Raw genomic sequence first — 24029 nt, forward strand, 5'->3', positions numbered from 1 at the left:
CGGCCTAGAAGTGTTTTAAAAAATGTAATGAGGCTGGCGCAGTGGCTCATGCCTGTAATCCCAGCACTTTGGGAAGCCGAGGAGGCTGTATCACTTGAGGTAAGAGGTTTAAGACCAGCCTGCCAAACGTGGCAAAACCCCCCTTCTACTAAAAAAAAATACAAAAAAAAATTTTTAAATGTAATGGAGAGGCCGGGCACAGTGGCTCACACCTGTAATCCCAGCACTTTGGGAGGCCGAGGCTGGCGGATCATGAGGTCAAGGGATTGAGACCAGCTGCTTGGGAGGCTGAGGCACAAGAACTGCTGGAACCCGGGAGGCAGAGGTTGCGGTGAGCTGAAATCACACCACTACACTCCCCCCTGGATCAAAAAAATAATAAGTGTCAGGGACAATACATGAAAATCTAACAAATGAAGTTTTTAACAATACATACCTGTTTTAGGCCATAATGCATTGACTGCAATTTCACCTTTAAATTCTTCTGCCATTCCAAGCACATACATGGACATACCATACTTAGCAATAGTATAAGCTGAAAGAAGCACAAAAAATAATAATTATAAAAGAAATTAATTTGATTAACTTGTGAGTAGAAATAACCAATTTTTCTATTACTATTTTCTTCCTGATATATGTGTGCATGTATGTATATACATATATATGTGTATATATCTATGTGTGTATACATATACATGTATATATATGTATATACATACAACACATCCACACAGATATATATCAGGAAGAAAGTAGTAATACACACATGTATACACACACACATACATGTATACGTACGTATACACATATTCTTTTTTTTTTTTTTTTTGAGACAGGGTCTCACTCTGTCACTTGGGCTGGAGTGCAGTGGTGCAATCATGACTCACTGCAGACTCTACCTCCTGGGCTCAAGCGACCCTCCCACCTCAGCCTCCCAAGTAGCTGGGACTATGGGCACGTGCCACCAAGCCTGACTAATTTTTCAATTTGTTGTAGAGACAGGGCTTTGCCATGTTGCCCAGCCTGGTCTTGAACTCCTGGGCTCAAGCAATCCACCTGCCTTGGCCTCCCAAAGTGCTGGGATTACAGGTATGAGCCACCACACCCAGCCTGCCTAATATATTTTTGAGAATTCTTTTCAATAATATAAAATATAACTTTTAAATGTACTATTTTCTAAAGAACAGTTTTTATAGAAGTGAACAGAGATGAAATCATTTATATATTTTCCTCCTAATATTTGATTAAAATAAAAGTGACTGTAATAAACTTTCATTTTTCTTAATACTATGAAGGTAAATTACATTATTATTTCTTAATATGTTTTACCTTTTTTTTTTTTTTTTTTTGAGACACAGTTTCACTCTGTTGCCCAGGCTGGAGCACAGTGGTGTGATCTTAGCTCACTGCAAACTCCACCTCCCTGGTTCAAGTGATTCTTGTGCCTCAGCCTCTGAGTAGCTGGGATTACAGGTGTGTGCCACCATGCCCAGCTAATTTTTGTATTTTTAGTAGAGATGGAGTTTCACTATGTTGGCCAGGCTGGTCTCAAACTCCTGGCCTCAAGTGATCTGCCTGCCTCGGCTTCCCAAAGTGCTGGGATTACAGATCTGAACCACCATGTCTGGACTCTTTTTTTTTTTTTTTAAAGTATGAAAGTGTTTATTTAAAGGGAAACTGCTGCTAGTAAAACAATCATTACAAAAGGCTGCAAATGTATTTAACCTAGTCAATTAAAGTGGAACTTCTTTCAGTTTTGCTCTGTGGGTTCCCATTCCAAGTGCCTTTCCAAATGTTAGTGAATTGTGCTGAAATAAAAACTAAGTGTTTGATACAACTATTTTAAAGAAGGCACCTATACGTAAATCTTATTGCTTAGCATATTTACCTTAAACCATTGATATGCTATGAAAGGTAATAGGGTTTTTTTGTCTTTTTTTTGTTGTTTTTTTTTTTTTTTTTTAGAGTCAGGGTCTCTCTCTGTCACCCAGGCGGGAGTGCATACCAGGATCATAGGTCACTGCAGCCTCAAACTCCTGGGCTCAAGCTATCCTCCCACCTCAGCCTCCCAAGTAGCTAGGACTACAGGTGCATACCTGGCTAAGAAAAATAAAGTATCCCATAGATAGTTTTTAACCAACTTTATAGATGAATAAATTACACACAGTAAAACACACTCACATTGGGAAATGAAAGAGCTTTCTGAAATGGTAAAAATCTGTATCTTGATTTGGATGTTGGTTATATACATTTCTCAAAATTCATCAAACTGAACCATTAAGAGCTGGGCATTTTATTGAATGTAAATTATGCCTCAGTTTTTTAAATTACAGATAAAAGATTAAGAATCTGCTTTCTAAATGCCACTTAATGATTTGGCATAGAAAATTCAATGCTGATTGTTATGTGCAGATTGTGATTACATCAGACGTACACAGATTTAATTCAAAACAAATTAAGCACAAACCATCCCCTCACCCTACCACCTACCACAGTGCTCTTTGAACCAAACTGGATTTAGGTTTAGTGGTGGACTGATATTGAGGATATGAGCAACTTTACTCTTTTTCAAATAAGGAATACATGCTTTAGATCTGAAAGCAAAAGAAAATACAAGTCAAATTAAACAGTTTTCTAAATTGCTCCACTTTTTTTTTTTTTTTTTTTTAAGAGATGGGGCCTCGCTCTGTTGCCCAGGCTGGAGTGCATGGCTCAATCACAGTTTACTAAAGCCTTGAGTTCCTGGGCTCCTGGGCTCAAGCAATCCTCCTGCCTCAGCTTTCCGAGTAGCTGGAACTACAGGTGTGCACCACCATGCTTGGCTAATTTTTGTAATTTTTTTTTTTTTTTTTAGAGACAGGGTCCAGCATTGTTGCCCAGGCTGGTCTTGAACCCTTTGGACTCAAGCACTCCTGCTACCTCAGCCTTCCGAAGTGCCAGGATTACAGGTTTACAGGTGTGAACCACTGCTACCAGCCAACTTCTCCTTTTTCTTTTCTTTTTTTTTTTTTTTAATTTTAAGACAGGGTCTCTCTGTTGCCAGGATGGAGTGCAGTGGCATGATCACATCTCATTGTAGCCTCTGCCTCCCCAGCTCAAATGGTCCTCTCACCTCAGCCTCCTAAGTAGCTGGGACTACAGGCATGTGCCAGCATGTCCAGCTAGCTACCTGGATAGTTTTTGTAATTTTTTTTTTAGAAACAGGGTCTTGCTATGTTGCCCAGGCTTGTCTCAAACTCCTGGACTCAAGCGATCTACCTGCCTCAGCCTCCCAAAGTACTAGGATTACAAGCGTGAGCCATCATGCTGGGCCAATCCACCTTTCTGTTTTTTTTTTTTTTTGAGACAGAGTCTCACTGTGTTGCCCAGGCTGGAGTGAAGTGGTGCGATCTCAGCTCACTGCAAGCTCCGCCTCCTGGGTTCACGCCATTCTCCTGCCTCAGCCTCCTGAGTAGCTGGGACTACAAGGTGCCCGCCACCACGCCCAGCTAATTTTTTGTATTTTTAGTAGAGATGGGGTTTCACTGTGTTAGCCAGGATGGTCTTGATCTCCCAACCTCATGATCCACCTGCCTCAGCCTCGCAAAGTGCTGGGATTATAGGCGTGAGCCACCACGCCTGGCCAAAATAGAAATATTTCATTATGAATTTTCATTTTATAACATACCTTTAATAGAAGGCCAAAAATCTGACACTTTTCTTTAACCCAAAGGTCAATGTGAGGTCTTTCATTTGGCATTGCAATCTGCCTTTAATTGGGAGCAATATTTAATTTTATTTAGTGGATTTTTTTTACGTAGCTGTTTATAAAGGTAGGCACTTTCAATAGTGAATAGAATCTTTGTGCAAGAGTTTTGATTTTAACTTTAATTTTTTTTTAAATAGAAACAGGGTTCACTGTGTTGCCCAGGTTGGTCTCGAACTCCTGGGCTCAAGTAATCTGCCCGCCTCAGCCTCCCAAAGTGCACAGATTACAAGCAGGAGCTACACCACCTGGTCTGTTTTGTTTTAATTGAACCTTCACATCTAAAATGTGGGTTAAGACATCACTTTCATTTTGAAAATGACCTCAATACAGGAAAGCAGACTAAATTATTTTTGCCAAATGGGCTTTCCAAAGACATAATTTCACAAGGAAAAAACAAAGAGACTCATACATTTATGTACACATCAGTCATAATGTCAGTTTAAAAGGTCAAGTCTATAGTTATAATTACTAATTTTGACAAATCTACATAAAATTCAGTGCTTTACTTGTATTGATCATCTCGTGGAAAGAAAACATGCATATTTTTAACTTTGTTAGTAGGGAGCAATTCCTAGCAAATGATACAATGAACAAACAATTTCTGCACCCTTGCAAAACATGTATCTACATTTGTTTAGATTTTTAATAAGTCTAAAGTTAACACTGACCACTACTACAGCACTGTCTATAGTTGTGATTACTAGTTTTGACAAATCTACCTTAAACTTGCCAAGATATCTGTCAATACCTTAGAAGTCATTTCATGTCATGAATACCCAGTCTAAAACCTTTTTAATCACTTCAAAATTCTCCTGACGCCATATACCTAGGTGCGTGGTACAAGTTTAGTAACCCTTATGCTTGGGACCAGAATTGTTTCAGATTCCATTCTGAAATATCTGCATTATACTTAACCAGTTCAACATCCCTACTCCAAAAATCTGAAATCCTTAATGTTCCAATGAGCATTTCTTTTGAGCGTTGAGTCAGCACTCAAAGTTTCAGATTTCAGAACATTCTGGATTTGGGATTTTCAAACCAGGGATACTCAACCTGTATATGTATATCTGTGGCTTCATCATCTACAATAGAAACTGCCAGAAATCATTAAACTTATTCACACAACATGCCCTTAACTAAGCCTTAGTTTAACATGTTGAGCAATAGTATTCCTGGCTAGGTTTATATTTTTAAGCATTTGTTTAAACAAATACTTAACTTTCAATTGAACTTATTTCACAAAGTTGCCAGCTGTAAAAGATTTTGATTCCCATATAATTTTTTCTAGTACTATGACAGTATCACATAGCAACATTGCCTATTTTATTTGAAAATAAACACAAACTCTTGAAAAATGAATACCTTTTCTAGTTCCAAGTTTTTCTTCACAATCTATATGCTTGCCATAATTCTTTTTTTCTTTTTGAGACAGAGGCTCACTCTGTCGCCCAAGCTGGAGTACAGTGGTGCGATCTTGGCTTACAGCAGCCTCTGCCTCCTGGGTTCAAGCGATTCTTCTGCCTCAGCCTCCAGAGTAGTCCAGTAACAGGTGCACACCACCATGCCCGGCTAATTTTTTGTATTTTTAGTAGAGACAGGGTTTCACCATGTTGGCCTGGCTGGTCTTAAACTCCTGACCTCAGGTGATCTGCCTGCACTGGCCTCCCAAAGTGCTGGGATTACAAGCCACCATGCCCAGCCACTTGCCATAATTCTTGCTATGGTGGGTTCATTATGGTTTCATTCAATAGAGACATACCTTACATAGTGAATTTGTAGAAATATGCCTCATATCTACAAACAAGTAAGCTTTTACCCATTTTACTTGAATATACGGCCCTCTTGGCATAAGTCTGATTTTCCTACTTCAGAGAGAGATGTGGTTATGAGAAATATTTCACTTTCCTCTTTCATATAAGAAAAACAACAGTGTAAACACAATGATACAACTTGTTAGCCTGTCCTCAGCATCCAGAAGACAACAGAGCTCTGGCCCCATATAAGGAGGTAGTTGATACCCTGCCACTCAGCTACAGCAACTATTGCCATATGGTAATGCTTCTCTATGTGGCCAGATCTTCTAACATTTCAACAAAAGCTAGGAATCTGGACTTTTGTATAAATCTTCTAGTTTTTTCAACATAAGCAACCAATAAAGTTTTTGAGACAGTCTCGCTCTGTGGCCCAGGCTGGAGTGCAGTAGCGTGATCTCAGCTCACAGCAACGTCCACCTCCCAGATTCAGGCAATCCCCCTACTTCAGCTTCCTGAGTAGCTGGGACTACAGGCATGTGTGCCACCATCCCCAGCTAATTTTTCTCTTTTTTGTAGAGACTGGGTTTTGCCATGTTGTCTAGGCTGGTTTTGAACTCCTGGGCTCAAGTGACCCGCCTGGCTCAGCCTCCCAAAGTGCTGGGATTCCAAGCATGAGCTGCCCTGCCTGGCCCTAACTAATAAAACTTTGAATGTAGGTAACTCATGAAAACAATTTGTCTGGGCCAAGTTTTGCAGACCCAACAAAACATACCTGAGGGAAAAATTCAGGACTCTAACTTAATAACTTAGATATTTAACCTTCATGACCAACCCTATAACATTCTACTTTATTATTGCCATTTCAAAAGTAAAGAAACTGAATCTGCAAGAAGTTAAGTTACTTGTCCAAGGTCACAAAATAGAAAGTCATGAAGGGTGAGTGTTAAGATTTGAATCCAAGCAGTCTTACTCCAAAGTCTGAGCTCCTAACCACCTGTTCTGTGTGTAACAAGATACACGTAAGGTACAGAAGCAAGTTCTACCCTAATGTATCCTGACACTCACATGGAAAATGATAGAACCAGAGGGTAAATAAACAAATAAATAAATGGACAAAAAGACGTGTTGTCTGATGAATCCAGAACAGATCAGGACTATGTTCTTTCATTTGATATTCTACATTTCCCCGCCAAAGTCCAAAAAAGTGTTAGCCTTTTTATTGGTTACAATAAAGTGTGATTCATCATGAGAATGACCTTACTGTTATTTAAATAACTAAAACCTAAGTATTTTTTTTTTTTTTTTAACTCCAGGTCTTTTTCAGAGGAAGAAGACTATTGCTGGCTTCAGTAATCAGAAACAGTTCTACGAAAGGACTGCGTCCTATGAAAGACAGAGTATACATGTAAGTTTTTACACATGCAAATATTTGAGAAAATGCTTGAGCTACACTTTAGTCCTTTTTTTTTCTTTGGAGACAGAGTCTTTCTCTGTCCAGGCTGGAGTGCAGTGGCATGATCACAGCTCACTGCAGCCTCAAACTCCTGGGCTCAAGGGATCCTCTTGCCTCAGCCTCCTGAGTAAATGAGACCACCACCACGGTCTCAGTAGGCACACACCACTATGCCTGCCTGATTTAAAAAAATTTTTTTTTGTGGAGACAGCGTCTTGCCATCTTGTGCATCTCAGTCTCGATCTGGCTTCCAATAATCCTCCCCTCACCCAAAGTGTGGAAATTACAGGTGTGAGCCACCGTACTCAGCCTACTTTAGTCTTTTCTAAATTCATAGAGAAAAGGAGCTCCAAATAAAGCTATTTAAAATGCTATTGGGCCGGGTGTGGTGGCTCATGCCTGTAATCCCAGCACTTTAGGAGACCAAGGTGGGTGGATCACCTGAGGTCAGGAGTTCAAGACCAGCCCTGGCCAACATGGTGAAACCCCTGTCTCTAACTTAAAAAATACAAAAAAAATTGGCTTGGGCATGGTGGGCGGGCGCCTGTAATCCCCAGGCTACTCGGGAGGGCTGAGGCAGGAGAATCGCTGAAACCTGGGGAGGCAGAGGATTGCAGTGAGCTGAGATCGGTGCCACCTGCACTCCAGCCTGGGGCAACAAGAACGAAACTCCATCTCAAAATATATATATATAAGAAATAATTAAATAAAATAAAATATAATACTATTGACCGAATAAAGGACTTTTAGGCCTTTATAAGGATTGACTAGATTTTGAACTACACTGTTAATTTGACTCAAATCTGTTTACAACTAAGTAAGTTCCCTAAGAGAACACCACAACATCCTCCCCCACAACTCTTCTTGCAAACTTACGTAAGGTAGGTGCCTCTGGTGTTCACGTTCATCATCAGATCCATTATCTTGGTAGATGTGTCCAATGTGTTGGTCAAGCTAATGGCACTGGCATTATTTACCAGAATATCAATTCCTGTTTTCAAAATAATCAATTTCCTTTTAATGTAAGACTTTTTATCACACACCAAAAAAGCATTTACTCTCTTTTGAACCCTCAGTTGAATTCACAAATACAGTCATGTACCACACCTAACATTTCAGTCAACAACGGACCATATATGCAACACGGTCCCTTAAGATGATAATACTATATTTTTATTTTATCTTTTTTTTCTGTCTAAATATGTTCAGATACATACTTACTGTTGTGTTACAAATGCCTACAGTAGTCAGTACAGTAACATGTTATACAGGCCTATAGCCTAGAAGCAATAGGCTATGCCATACAGCCTAGGTATGCAGTCAGCTAGACTATCTAGGTTTCTGTAATTACACTCTATGTTCACACGATCATAAAATCACCTAATAATGGCTTTCTCAGAACATATCCCTATCATTAAGCAATGCGTGGCTGTACTTCTTTTAGATAATATGACTGAACACTACCAACGCAAGACTGGTAGCTGTTTCAAAATAGCACCTGCATGATTGTCTCTAGCACAATGGAGACATAGCCAATTGCCAGAGCTCCACATGAAACTAAAAGGAGGCTTAGTCTTTGCTGGTTTGTAGCTTCCACTCTTATCTGTTGTTCTCTTACCTCCTGGTTGTCCCTCCCTATCTCCATAAACCTTGGATCAAATTCCTTAAAGTCTTCCTTCCTCTCTAGCATGAAGTTTCAAAGGCCTGTCCTCCTTCCAAGCATAGTAGTCTCCCTTCCCCCAAGGCCCCTCACTTAAATGGAAAGGCTCCTTTCTGGTCTTGAGAACTGGGAAAAGAGAAAGACCTACTGTTTCAATCCCAGGCAAATCATCAAAGTGGATCAATTTTGTTTTAGTGACTCATATACACACACACAAAAAATAAACCTAGAGTAACTACTATTTCTGCAAATTCTATCTAGTTTCCACCTATAAGCAACAAGTTTCGTTTACAGTTATATGCTTAGTGAAATAACATTAAAGGAAAATGGTAAAATACAAAAACTATGTCAAACATTTTTTCTTTGTTTCTACCTGGTCTTCATTATTCTTTGTAAAGTGCACTTAATGATAGTGGTGTAACAATATAATAAACTTGGACGTCACTGAATTGTACACTGAAAAATAGGATGGTAAATTTTATGTTATATGTATTTTACCACAATTTTTAAAAGTTAAATAATAAATGCAAGCCTGGGGACAATGGCTCACGCCTGTAACCCCAGCAGTTTGGGAAGCTGAGGCGGGTGGATCCCTTGAGGTCAGGAGTTTAAGACCAGACTGGCCAACATGGCCAACATGGTGAAACCCCATCTCTACTAAACATACAAAAATTAGCTAGGCCTGGTGGTGGGCGCCTGTAGTCCCAGCTTTTCGGGAGGCTGAGGTTGGAGGATCACCTGAGCCCACGAGGCCAAGGCTATGGTGAGCCACAATCATGCCACTGCACACCAGTCTGGGTGACAGAGTGAGACCCTGTTTGGAAAAAAAAAAAAGAAAAGAACTAAAACTGAATGAATATGGGAGAATTGAAAAGTCTCAGCTTTCTCCCCTTAGTTCCTCCCCAAAAATTAGTGGATAAACTAATTACATCAAATCCTAAGTGGCACTAGTTAACCACTTTTACTACTAGGTGAAGTCATTTTAGATAAAATATCCTGCATTTGAGTGTGGCACATTTCACAATTAGGGTCCTATCAGTTGGACAAACATCGTTTTGCATTTTCTCTCCTCTTCTGACACAGGCATTCACATTTCTTTGGGAAAGGCTGCCAGCTAGGGGTAAGATTTTGGATTTAAGGGAAGAGGCCCCACTTGAGCCAAAGCTCGTGCTTCAGTCCAGCACCCCACAGCACTCTGCACTGGGATTATAAGTACAGCCTTGCTAACACTGAAGCATTACCTCATTTTCCACTGGCCATTGTCCCTCACATGTATACATGGTCCTCCAGAACATTAGTGGGGAGAGTGGTAATGGTTTAGGCAGGATTTGGACATGCCTAGGTGCACTACTACAATACCATGAAAGCCTTAGCTCAATCCCCAACACCTTCTTCTAGGAACTTTTCAACTAACTGGGGAGAAAAGAAATACTAAGATCTAAAATAGTACAAGGTAAGGATCAAAGGAATGTTTTAAGAAATCAGAGAGGCCAGGCATGGTGGCTCACGTCTCTAATTCCAGCACTTTGGGAGGCTGAGGTGGATGGATCATGAGGTCAGGAGTTCGAGACCAGCCCGGCCAATGTGGCGAAACCTGTCTCTACTAAATATACAAAAATTAGCTGGGTGTGGTGGTGGGCACCTGTAATCCCAGCTACTCAGGAGGCCGAGGTAGGAGAATTGCTTGAACCTGGGAAGCAGAGGTTGCAGTAAGCCAAGATTGTGCCACTACACTCCAGCCTGGGTGACAAGAGCAAGACTCAGTCTCAAAAAAAAAAAAAAAAAGAAAGAAAAGAAAAGAAAAAAAGAGATCAGAGAAAGAAAAATATACTTCTGATTAGTTGGCATGGTGAGGGAACTGACTTTGTGAAGATGAGATTTAACCATATAAAAGAAGAATTTTTTCAAAAATAAATGTATAAGGTACAAGTGCAATTTTCTCACATGCATAGATTGTGAAGTGTCCAGGATTATAGGTATCCATCACCCAAACAGCAAACATTGTACCCATTAAGTAATTTCTCTTCATCCACCCCTCTTCCATCCCTTCTTTCTTCCTAGTCTCCACAGTCTATCATTCCACACTTTTTTTTCTTTTTTCTCTTTTTTTTTGAGATGGAGTCTTACTCTGTCACCCAGGCTGGAATGCAGTCACGCAATCTCAGCTCACTGCAACCCCCACCTCCCAGGTTCAAGCAATTCTCCCACCACAGTCTCCTGAGTAGCTGGGATTATAAGCGTACACCACCATGCTCAGCTAATTTTTGTATTTTTAGTGGAGACGGGGTTTCACCATGTTGACCAGGTCAGGTCTCAAACTCCTGACCTCAAGTGATCTGCCTGCCTCGGCCTCCCGAAGAGCTGCGATTACAGGCGTGAGCCACCGCACCCGGCCTCATCAGATGGTTTTAAACCATGCTCTGCGTGAGCAAATACATTATTTCTCCAAAGACTCAGAAAATTCAAGAATCAAAACAAATTTTTAAATTAACATTATAGTTATACCTTTATTTTACCAATATTCAATAATTTTTTCAGAATGAAGTTGTTACCTCCAAATTTCTTGACGGCTTTCTGCACTGCATCACTGATCTGCTGTTCATCTCTCACATCAACGATACACGACAAGGCCTTCCCTCCAACTGCTTCAACTTATATAAAGGATACAAAACGAAAAACCATTAAAGCATTTAAATATTATACCTTTGATTCCGATATCACAGTCAAAAGAAACAAGTACCCTGTTTTTGGAAAATCAATATAAATAACTCTACTTTACCACCAGTGATTCTGCCATGTAGTAGGACAGACTAGCTAGGCCAACACTATTATAAAACAAAAACGAAGGTTTGGTGGCGGTTTCTTTGTAATTGTTTTTAAAAAGCTAAAAAAAAGAAGCTTTTTTTTTGTTGTTTGTTTTCATTTTTTTAGACAGGGTCTCACGCTCTTGCCCAGGCTTGGGTGCAGTGGCACAAACATGGCTCAATGCAGCCTCAATCTCCTGGGCTCAAGGGATCCTCCCACCTCAGCTTTCCAAGTAGCTGGGACTACAGGCGTGCACCACTATGCCAGGCTAATTTTTCTATTTTTTGTAGAGCCGCGGTTTTGCCATGTTGCCCAGGCTGGTCTCGAACTCCTGACCTCAAGTGATCCACCAGCCTTAGCCTCCCAAAGTGCTGGGATTACCGGCATGAGTCACCTCACCCAGTTGAAAATAATTTTAAAAAACTTTTTATTGTGGAAATATTCTAAAGTATATAAAAATGTAAAGATGCTATAATAAACGAATAGGAACCCATCACCTATCTTCAATGATTGTTAGTTTTGTCAGTTAATGTTTATCTTTCCTTTCCCCTATTTTATTTTTTGCTGGTGTGTTTTAAAGCAAATCCCTGACATCATTTCACTCATAAACACTTCACATGCATTCCTCTAACATAACCACAGTGCTCTGAACATGACTAACAAAACTAGCAATGTCAACTGAAGTTGAATTTTTAAGCCCTCTCTCCTGGCTCTGTGCCTAGCACTATGCCTTAAATAGAAGTATGTGATAATTATTTGTCAACTAAAAGTATTAAAATGATGACTTGCAAATTGTGCAGAGAATAAATAATAGAAAGCTTTTTCAAAGAGTTCATGCCACTCGCCAATCAAATTCTCTCCACTCTACTTCCCCACTCCCCCTCCCATCCAAGAACCACTGCCCTCATGAAACAAGATTTTTTTTTTTTTAGAGACAGAGTCTCGCTCTGTCACCCAGGCTGGAGTGCAGTGGCATGATCTTGGCTCACTGCAACCTCCGCCTCCCACGTTCAAGTGATTCTCCTGCCTCGGCCTTCCGAGTAGCTGGAATTACAGGTGTGCACCACCACGCCCAGCTAATTTTTGTATTTTTAGTAGAGATGGGGTTTCTGCCATGTAGGCCAGGCTGGTCTCGAACTCCTGACTTCAGGTGATCCACCCGCCTCAGCCTCCCAAAGTGCTGAAATTACAGGTGTGAGTCACCACGCCAGGCCATGAAATAAGATTTTTAAATGGAGTCTCTCACATTGCTTAAAAGTGCTGGAGTAGAAAAATGGTAAGAAGCACTGCCCCAAGGTGACAACATAAATACTTCTTTCACTAGATACAATTATTTTCAGGGTAGCTTTCAAATAGTTTTAACTAAACTCTCCAGCAAATTCTCTATGTACTGAAACCACTAGAAAGACATTTTATCAAATGGCACTGTCACACTCACTTTCTTCAGCAGCAGTATAGATTGTGCCTAGAAGTTTTGAATGTGGCTGGGCGGTCTTTGCGGCAATAACAATATTTGCTCCATCCTTTGCTGCTTTCAATGCAATAGCTTTGCCAATGCCACGGCTTGCACCTGTGATAAAGACTGTACATCCTGCCAGCCTCCTACAACAGAACAAAATGACCTTATTAGAAGACCCAATATTTTATTTACTGACAGGTATCAGAACCTCATACATATTTTTATAATATATGTTTCCTCCTCTGAAATTTTCTCTAAACCCTCCCCATGCCCATCTGATGGCAGATAACTCCACTGTACTCCCACTGCACAATGACTTATAAATTATTTACGACAGCTGCAGTTGGCCAGTCTTGCTGTGATTTGGCAAACAAAACCTGTTCAAATGCAAAGCAAATCTTCAAGAGAAATGAAGAATTATAAAACAAATTACATAAACATGCATTTTTTCCCACAGAAAACGTGTTAATAAAGCTTTTTTTTTTGAGTGGCGGGATTATGAGTAAATTTTATCATATTCGTTATATTCTTTAATATTTTTCAAATTTTCCACAATGACTAAATGCCACTTAAAAGAAATTATCTAAAAACAAACAATTGTTCAATTAACGCTCATAACAGCCAGGGTGGCAACAACCCACATGTCTATCAGCTGATGAACGGATAAGCAGAATGGGGTGTAGCCATGCATACAATGAAATAATGTTCAGCAATAAAGTACTGCTATAAACTACAACATGGATGAACCAAAAACATTCTGCTAAGTGGAAGAAGCCAGTCATGAAGGACCCCATATGATGCCATTTACATGAAATGTCCAGAATAGGCAAACCTATAGGGACACAAAGATCAGAGGTTACCACGAGCTGGGAGTGGGAGGGGTTGGAGGCTGACAACGGAGGGTTGAGGGGTTTCTTTCTGGGATGATTAAAAGGTTTTAAAATTGACTGTGGTGACGGCTGCACAACTCTGTGAATATATTAACAGCCAATGCATTGCATATTTTACATGAGTGAATAGTGTGGTACGTGAATCACATCTCAAAAGAGCTGTTAAATAAACAAACCGAGAAGTCTCACAAATTGCTGCAGGTTGATCTGAAATATTCTGATTCAAATGTACTGACAGGTCCCTGTGCCCATTTCATTATTTTTGTGTGTGTGCCGTGTGTGTGTGTTTTGAGATGGAGTCTCGCTCTGTCGCACAGGCTGGAGTGCAGTGGTGCGATCTCAGCTCACTGCAACCTCCGCCTCCCAGGTTCAAGCGATTCTCCTGCTTCAGCCTCCCGGGTAGGTGGGACTACAGGTGTGCACCACCATGCCCAGCTAATTTTTGTATTTTTAGCAGAGACGGGGTTTCACCATGTTGGGCAGGATGGTCTTGAACTCCTGACCTCATGATCCACCCACTTCGGCCTCCCAAAATGCTGAGATTACAGGCGTGAGCCACTGCACCCGGCCATCGTGTGTTTTTGTTTTTGGTTTTTTAAATGGAGATGGGGTCTCACCATCTTACCCAGGCTGGCCTTGAACTCCTACATGCTTTTTTTTTTTTTTTTTTTTTCCCAGACAGCTCTGTTACCCAGGCTGGAGTACAGTGGCGCAATCATGGCTCACTGCAGCCTTGAATTCCTGGGCTTAAGTGATCTTCCCATCTCAGCCTCACAAGCAGCTGGGACTACAGGCCACACCACCATACCCAACTACTTTTTAAAACTGTTTGTGGGACAGGGTCTTGGTATGTTACCCAGGCAGGTCTCAAACTCCTGGCCTTATGTGATCCTCCCACCCTGGCCTCCCACCATTTCATTAAGTTCACTTAAACTTTCTGCTTACTCAGTTGCTAAGTGAAACAGAGACATCTAAAATAATTTCCTAGTAAACTCATAAAAGAAAAACTAAAAGAATAAAATAAAGTAAGATAACAGCAAGTGAAACCCACTTTCTTTTATACTTTCTAAGGGCAAATTTAAAAGTCTGCTTGAGGAAAAGAATGGAGAGAGAAGAGCAAAAGCAACAATGACAAAGAAAAAGGGATGACCTGAGATTGGTAATAGATTAACAGGTTTGTTAATAAAAGAACATAAAGCTCTTGCACAACCCAAAGGATTACACTCCAGAAGAGATCAGAGGTAAAAGTGGGAAGCGGTTTTAAAATAAGGAATAATTGGTTTGATAAGAAGGAGGGAGGGTGGAGAAGTGGGGAGGAGTCAGAGAGGTTGAAATTATTTTTCGTGAAATGTAGCACACATATAAAAAGCATGTAAAACAATGTGTATTGTTTAATGAACAAAATTAAAATGAATAGTAGTATCAAGGCAAGAAATAGAATATTACCAATACCCCAGAAGCCACCTGTATATTCCTCTCCAACTCTATCCGCCTTCCTTCCCCCACCCCACAGAACGAAAACTACCTTAAATGTTATTATTCATTCCCTTGTTTTTTCATTATTCCTAGTACCTAGGTCTGAGTCTAAATCAACAGTCTGTAAATTATGGCCCCAGGCCAAATCTGACACACCACCTGTTTGTGTATGACCCTGGAGCTCAGATTGATTGCTACAGATGAGCATTTGTGATCAATTTGATGACAAGGAATGCTAATTTTGAATCCTAATTAGATAAAACATTATCCCTCTGCTACTTTTTTGTTTGTTTGTTTGTTTGTTTGTTTTGAGAGCAGTTCTTGCTCTGTCGCCAAGTCTGGAGTGCGGTGGTGTGATCATGGCTCACTGCAACCTCTGCCTCTGGCCTTAAGTGATCCTTCTGCCTCACCAGCTAAGTAGCTGGGACTACAGGCATGTACGACCACACCTGGAAAATTTTAAATTTTTTGTAGAAACAGTGTCTCACTGTGTCACCCAGGTTAGTCTTGAACTGGGCTCAAGCGATCCTCCTGCCTTGGCCTCCCTAAGTGCTGGGATTATAAGAATTAAATTAAGTTCATTTAAACTTTTTATTTACTCACTTGCTAAGTGAGAAGGAGATATCTAAAATAATTTCCTAGTAAACTCATTAAAACAGAATAAAAGAATAAAAATTAAGATAATAGCAAGGGATGTTATCAATCAATAACAGGAAGATAACCCCGGCCTTATCTCCCTGTTATTGACTGAATTGTGTCCCCTAAAAAGCAAGTGGAAGTCCTAACTTCAGAAGGTGACCTTAGTTGGAACCAGGATTGCTGAAGACGTAATTAGTTAAAATGAAGTCATATTGGAGTAGGGTGGGCCCTTACTCCAATCGGACAGGTGTCCTTCTAAGAGGGAAGACTATGTAAAGACAGCCACACAGAGAATGTGTGATGACAAAGGCAGAGAGTCTGGAGGGATGCAGCCGTAAGCCCCAAACACAAGGATCGCTGGCCACCCTCAGAAGCTGGGAAGAAGCAAGGAAGGATTCTTCCTAGAACTGCAACAGCACAGCCCTGCTGACACCTTGGTTTCAGAATTCTAGCTTCCAGAACAGTGAGAGCATCCATTTGTTTTAAGCCATCCAGTTTGTGGTTCTATTTATTTATTATTATTATTATTATTATTATTATTATTATTATTATTTTGAGACTGAGTCTCACTCTGTCACCAGGCTGGAGTGCAGTGGCACGATCTTGGTTCACCGCAACCTCTGCCTCCCAGGTTCAAGCATTTCTCCTGCCTCAGCCTCCCAAGTAGCTGGGACTATAGGCGCACGCCTCCACGCCCAGCTAATTTTTGTATTTTTAGTAGAGACGGAGTTTCACCATGTTGGCCAGGATGGTCTTGATCTCCTGACCTCATGATCCGCCCACCTCGGCCTCCCAAAGTGCTGGGATTACAGGCGTGAGCCACTGCACCTGGCCCAAAGAGGATAATATTCTTACCAGCAGCAGTGAATGAGTGTAAGAGTTCCTGTAGCTCCACAACCTCCCCAACACTTGGTAATTAATATCTGACCTTAAAATTTTTTTGCCAATTCTGTATTATGAAATGATATCCCAATGTGATTTTCATTTGCACTTCCCCAGTTACTAATGAGGTGGAATACACTTTTGTTCCCATGTTAATGGTCACTTGTGTTCCTTCTCTTGCAAAGTTCCTATTAATTGGTTTTGCCCATTTTTCTTCTTTTTTTTTTTTCCTTTGAGACAGAGTTTCGCTCTTGTCACCCAAGCTGCAGTACAATGGTGTAATCTTGGCTCACTGCAACCTCCACCTCCCGGGTTCAAGTGATTCTCATGCCTCAGCCTCCCAAGTAGTTGGGATTACAGGGATGTGCCACCACACCCAGCTGATTTTGTACTTTTAGTAGAGATGGGGTTTCTGCATTTTGGTCAGGCTAGTCTCGAACTCCTGACCTCAAGGTGATCCACCTGCCTCCACCTCCCAAAGTGCTGGGATTACAGGTGTGAGCCACTAAGCCTGGCCAGTTTTGCCCATTTTTCTATGAATAAGGTTAACTTTTTTCTTATTGAGTCATACAAGTCTATAAATTACATACATTTCAGTATCTTTCCATTTGTGGCTTGCTCTTTCACTATTTTTATAGTGTCTTTTTTTTTTTTTTTTTTTTTGAGACAGAGTCTCGCTCTGTCGCCCAGGCTGGAGTGCAGTGGCCGGATCTCAGCTCACTGCAAGCTCCGCCTCCCAGGTTCACGCCATTCTCCTGCCTCAGCCTCCCCAGTAGCTGGGATTACAGGCGCCCGCCACCTCCCCGGCTAGTTTTTTGTATTTTTAGTAGAGACAGGGTTTCACCGTGTTAACCAGGATGGTCTCGATCTCCTGACCTCGTGATCCGCCCACCTTGGCCTCCCAAAGTGCTGGGATTACAGGCTTGAGCCACCGCGCCCGGCCTATAGTGTCTTTTGATGAGCAGAAATTCTTTATCATTGGAGACACGGTCTTGCTGTGTCACCCAGGTTGAAGTGCAGTGGCTCAATCATAACTCACTATAACCTCCTACTCCTGGGATTATGCAATCCTCCTGTCTCAGCCTCCCAAGTAGCTGGAACTACAGGTACACACCAACATGCCTACTTAATTTAATTTTTTTATTTTTTGAGAGGGAGAGGGTCTTGCTATGTTGCCCAGGCTCATCTTTAACTCCTGGCCTCAAGCGATTCTCCTGCCTCAGCCTCAGCCTCGCAAAGCACTAGGATTATAGAATATTCCTTTTTTTTTTTTTTTTTTTTTGAAATGGAGTCTTACTCTGTCACCCAGACTGAAGTGCAGTGGCGTGATCTCAGCTCACTGCAACCTCTGTCTCCTGGATTCAAGTGATTCTCCTGCCTCAGCCTCCCAAATAATTGAGATTACAGGCATGTGCCACCACGCCTGGCTAATTTTTTGTATTTTTAGTAGAGACAGGGTTTCACCATGTTGGCCAGGCTGGTCTTGAACTCCTGACCTCAAGTGATCTGCACACCTTGGCCTCCCAAAGTGATGGGATTACAGGTGTGAGTCACTGCATCCGGGCTAGAAAATTCGTTAATATTAAGGAATGTATAATTCTTTTCTTTTATGGCCCAGGCTTTGGGAATCTTAAGAAATTCTTTTTTTCCTATAAGTGTATTAATTTGTATTTCAAAAGTTTCATGGTTTACCTTTTAAAGTTTGGTCTTGAGCTACCTTGTGTGGTAGCTCAGACCTATAATCCCAGTACTTTGGGAGGCCGTGATGGGAGGATCGATTGAGCCCAGGAGTACAAGACTAACCTGGGCAACATGGTGAGACCCTGTCTCTACAAAAAATTAAAAAATTAGCCCAGTGTAGTGGTGTGCACCTGCAGTCCCAACTACTCAGGAGGCTGAGGTGAGAGGATGGATTGAGCCCAGGAGGTTGAGGCTGCAGTGAGCCATGATCGTGTCACTGCACTCCAGCTTGGTGACAGAGCGAGACCCTGTCTCTAAACAGATAAATTAATAAGTTTGGTCTTTAATCTACCTGGAATTAATTTGTGTGTATAAACGGAGGTAGGGGACTAATACATTTTTTCCCACATAGATAACCAACTGTCCAAGTCTGAAATGCCCATCTTTCTCACAGCTCTTCAGTATCAACTCTGTCACAAACTGAATTTCATAAATATATATATCTGCTTTTGGACTCTCTATTCTGTTCCACTAATCTACATGACCACACTGCCTTAATTAAAACAGTTTTATCACTCTTAATAACTGATAAGGCAAATAATTCCAATTTATTCTTCTTCAAGAGTTTCTTGTCTATATTTGGACCTCTGCTTTTCCACATGTATTTTACTGTAATTTTTACTTTATTTATTTATTTTTTTTTTTAATTTAATTTTTTTTTTTGAGACAGAGTCTCGCTCTGTGGCCCAGGTTGGAGTGCAGTGGTGCGATCTCAGCTCACTGAAACTTCAGCCTCCTGGGTTCAAGTGATTCTCCTGCCTCAGCCTCCTGAGTAGCTGGGACTACAGGTATGCACCACTGTGACTAGCTATTTTTTGTATTTTTAGTAGAGACAGGGTTTTGCCATGTTGGCCAAGCTGGTCTCAAATTCCTGACCTCAAGTGATCCACTGGCATCAGCTTCCCAAAGTGCTGGAATTACAGGCATAAGCCACCGTGCCTGGCCCACATATATTTTAGAATCTCATTATCTAACTGATCAAGTGAAATCAGTTGAGATTTTGATAGAAATTATAATAAGTCTATAATTCAAAGTGGAAAGAATTGACATCTTTGTGACAGTGAGTGTTCTAATCCATGAACATGGTATAACTCCCTGTTTATTTACATCTTTCTAATGTTTTTCATTATTATACAATTTCCTACAGAAAGGTATTTTACATCTTTTGTTGGCTTTATTCCTAGGTACTCCATTATTTTAACTTTTCCAACTTTTATTTGTAAATAATTCAAACTTAAAGAAAAGTTGCAAGAATAATAGTAATACCAAAAAATACTCACATATCCTTCACCCAGATTCATATATGGTTAATATTTTACCCCAATGATTTAGCATTTGTGCTCATTTTCTCTCCTTCTCCCTTTCTCCTTCTTTATATCTTATTTTCTCCAGAACACTTAAGAGTGATTTGAGGCCAGGTGCAGTGGCTCATGCCTATAATCCCAGCAGTTTGGGAGACCAAGACAGGGGGATCACTTGAGCCCAGAAGTCGAAACCAGCCAGGGTAACATAGTGAGACCCTGTCTCTACAAAATTAAAAAATTAGCTATGTGTGGTGGTGCACGCCTATAGTCCCAGCTACTTGGGAGGCTCAGTCAGGAAGATTTTTTGAGCCCAAAGGTCAAGGCTGCAGTAAGCCATGATTACACTACTATACTCTAGCCTGGGAAACAGAGACTGACCCTGTCTCAAAAAAAAAAAAAGTGATCTGAATACATCAAAGCTTGGTCTCTTATGTATCTACTTTCATAGTATTTTAATTTTGACAATTGATTCAATAATGTCCTTTAGAGCATCTTTTCCTTCCACTACAGGACCCAGTTTAGGGTAGTTTAATTGACATATCTCTTTAGTAGTTTAATTGACATATCTCTTTAGTCTCCTTTAATCTAGAACATTTTTGCAGCCTCTTCTATCTTTTATGATATTGACCTTTTGAAAAATACAGTCTGCACTCCTTTTTTAAAAAATACAATGATCCTTAGCTTTTTTCTTTTCCAAGATGGAGTCACACTCTGTCACCCAGGATGGAGTGCAGTGGCACAATCTCAGCTCACTGCAACCTCCACCTCCCAGGTTCAAGCAATTCTCCTGCCTCAGCCTCCTGAGTAGCTGGGATTACAGGCATGCACCACCACACCTGGCTAATTTTTTGTATTTTTAGCAGTGACGGGGTTTCACTATGGTCTTGGACTCCTGACCTTGTGATCCACTGGCCTAGGCTCCCAAAGTGCTGGGATTACAGCTGTGAGCCACCACACCTGGCCTATTTTTTTTTTTTTTTTTTTTTTGAGACAGAGTCTAGCTCTGTCTCCCAGGCTAAAGCGCAGTGGCGCGATCTCGGCTCACTACAACCTCCACCTCCCAGGTTCAAGTGATTCTTCAGCCTCAGCCTCCCGAGTAGCTGGGATTATAGGCATGTGCCACCATGCCCAGCTAATTTTTCTATTTTTAGTACAGATGGGGTTTCACCATATTGGTCAGGCTGGTCTTGAACTCCTGACCTCGTGATCTGCCCGCCTCGGTCTCCCAAAGTGCTGGGATTACAGGCGTGAGTCACAGCACTCGGTTTTTTGTTTGTTTGTTTGTTTGTTTGTTTTTTGAGACAGGGTCTTGCCCTGTCACCAAGGCTGAAGTCCAGTGGTGCGATCAGGGCTTACTGCAGCCTTGACCTCCTGGACTCAAGCAAGTCTCCTACTCAGTCTCCTGAGTAGCTGGGACTACAGGCACGCATCATCAAGCCCGGCTAATTTTTTTTATTTTTTGTAGAGACAGGATCCTACTATGTTGGCCAGCTTGGTCTTGAACGACTGGGCTCAAGCGATTCTCCTGCCGTGGCCTTGCTAAGTGCTGGGATTACAAGCATGAGCCACCACCCTTGGCTGAATGCTCATTTTGGATTCAACTGATATTTCTTCATGATTAGATTCCGGTTATGCATTTCTAACCAGAACATGTGATACTGTGTTTTCCTCAGTATATCCCATAGGGCAGCATACAACGTCCATCTGTACTCACTTTATAATTTTTATCATCTATCCATAGTGTTACCATATTTCTCCACTGCACAGTTACTATTCCTTCCCTTGCAACCAATAAACAATCAGTGCAAAAACAAAGACTTTTTATTATGGAATTTTCAAATACATTAAAAAAACTAGAAAAGAGTATAATAAGCTTCCATGTTTATCCAACAACTAAACTGTGAAAGCAATCATCAGAGAGCAAATCCTGGGTAGGCATGGTGGCTCATGCCTATAATCTCAGCACTTTGGGAGGCGGAGGTGGGCAGATCGCTTTAGCCCTGGAATTTGAGTCCAGCCTGGGCAACATGGAGAAACCCCATCTCAACTAAAAAATAGAAAAATTAGCCAGGCATGTGGTATGCACCCGTAGTCCCAACTACTCAGGAAGCTGAGGTAGGAGGATCACCTGGGCCCACAACACGGAGGTTGCAGTCAGCTGATATCACACCACTGCACTCCAGCCTAAACCAGAAAGTGAGACCCTGTTTGAAAAAAAAAAAAAAAGAAGAAGAAGAAAAGAAACCAAATCCCAGAAGTTATGTACTTTCACCTATGAATACGTCAGTATTTACTTTTCTGACAGATAAAAACCTTTAAAATACTAATGCCATTATTATACCTAAGAAAATTAACAATAATTTCTCAGTATCACCCAATATCTGTGATATTTTCTCAGTATCACTCAATATCTGTGATAATTCAAACTTTTATAACTATCTCAGTTCTTTGTGGTTGGCCTGATCAAATCAGGATCCAATAAGGACCTCAATACATTTGGTTGTTATACCTTAAGAGTTTCTCTTTTAATCAGTGCCAGCTTCCCTTCTCTTTATCCCATTTATTTGCTGAAGAATATACATAATTTGTCTGCGGTGCAGTCCATATCTGGGATTTTGAACTTCTCATTTTTATTGCTATGTACTATATACTTCTTGCAGATTTTTGCTTGTGTAGAAATCTAACTTACTGTTATTTTTTGAGAGAGTCTCCCTTTGTCGCCCAGGCTAGCGTGCAATGGCACAATCACAGATTACTGCAGACTTGACCTCCCCAGCTCAACTAATCCTCCCACCTAAGCCTCCTGAATAGCTAGGATCACAGGTGTGCATCACCATGCTTGATTTTTTTTTTTTTTTTGGTAGAGACAGAGTCTTACTATGTTGCCCAGGGTGGTCTTGAACACCTGGGCTCAAGCGATCCTCCCACCTTGGCCTCTCAAAATGCTGGGATTACAGGCATGAGCCACTATGCCAAGCTCAAAATTATTTTTATTTGTTGACTTTTATATATAGCAATTTTCTTAAACTTTTATTAATTATAACAATTCAGTTATACGTTATTTTGGTTTTCTGTGCAGGATAATTACATCATCGGCAAATAACTACAGCATTATTTATTTCATTATAATCCAAATACTTTTTCATTCTATCTTATACCTTATTTACTAAAGGTTACACTTCAGTCAGAAGAAAAGTGTTTCCACATGGAAGGTCTGAAATTCAAGAAAAGAGGAAAACCAAAGATATTGGTAAATAAGTACAGGAATCTTTTTTAGAAAGAGTACAATAATATAAAATAATACTTGTGGGGTTAAAAAAGAATTAAGGCCAGTGCGGTGGCTCACGCCTGTAATCCCAGCACTTTGAGAGGCCAAGGTAGGCAGATCACCTGAGGTCAGCTCGAGACCAGCCTGGCCAACGTGGCGAAACTCCGTCTCTACTAAAAAAATACAAAAATTGACCAGGCGCGGTGGCTTATGCCTGTAATCCCAGCACTTTGGGAGGTTGAGGCAGGTGGATCACGAGGTCAGGCGTTGGAGACCAGCCTGACCAACATGGTGAAACCCTGTCTCTACTAAAAATACAAAAAAAAAAAAAAAAAAAAATCAGCCAGGCCGGGTGGCAGGCACCTGTAATCTCAGCTACTCGGGAGGCTGAAGCAGGAGAATTGCTTGAACCCTGGAGGTGCAGCCTGGGCGACAGCGCAAGACTCTGCCTCAAAAAAAAAAAAATTCGCCAGGTGTGGTGGTGCACACCTGTAATTCCAGCTACTCGAGGCTGAGGCAGGAGAATCGCTTGAACCCAAGAGGCAGAGGTTGCAGTGAGCCTAGATCATGCCACTGCACTCCAGCCTGGGTGACAGAGCAAGACTCCATCTCAACAAAACAAATAAATAATAAATAAATAAATGAAACTTAAAAACTTTTAGAGAGGCGGAGCAAGATGGCCGAATAGGAACAGCTCCAGTCTCCAACTCCCAGCGGGAGCGACACAGAAGACCGGTGATTTCTGCATTTTCAACTGAGGTACTGGGGTCATCTCACTAGGGAGTGCCGGACAATCGGTGCTGGTCAGCTGCTGCAGCCTGACCAGCGAGAGCTGAAGCAGGGCGAGGCATCGCCTCACCTGGAAGTACAAGGGGGAAGGGAATCCGTTTTCCTAGCAAGGGGAACTGAGACACACAACACCTGGAAAATCGGGTAACTCCCACCCCAATA

At 41.2% G+C, this 24029-nt stretch overlaps 1 protein-coding gene across 1 annotated transcript in view; it reads right to left on the reverse strand.

The window, feature by feature from the left end:
• HSDL2 (hydroxysteroid dehydrogenase like 2) overlaps positions 1-24029 on the reverse strand; it is an 86393-nt gene that overhangs the window by 54402 nt on the left and 7962 nt on the right. Inside the window, exons 2-6 of the mRNA XM_017886751.1 lie at positions 12859-13022; positions 11168-11266; positions 7832-7946; positions 2491-2594; positions 437-535 (exon numbers count right to left, since the gene is read on the reverse strand). Coding sequence (XP_017742240.1) covers positions 437-535; positions 2491-2594; positions 7832-7946; positions 11168-11266; positions 12859-13022 — 581 coding nt within the window. The remainder of the gene's footprint in view (positions 1-436; positions 536-2490; positions 2595-7831; positions 7947-11167; positions 11267-12858; positions 13023-24029) is intronic.

The sequence above is a fragment of the Rhinopithecus bieti genome, unplaced genomic scaffold (genome assembly GCF_001698545.2).
Source record: "Rhinopithecus bieti isolate Rb0 unplaced genomic scaffold, ASM169854v2 scaffold_16175, whole genome shotgun sequence".
Classification (NCBI taxonomy): Eukaryota; Metazoa; Chordata; class Mammalia; order Primates; family Cercopithecidae; genus Rhinopithecus; species Rhinopithecus bieti.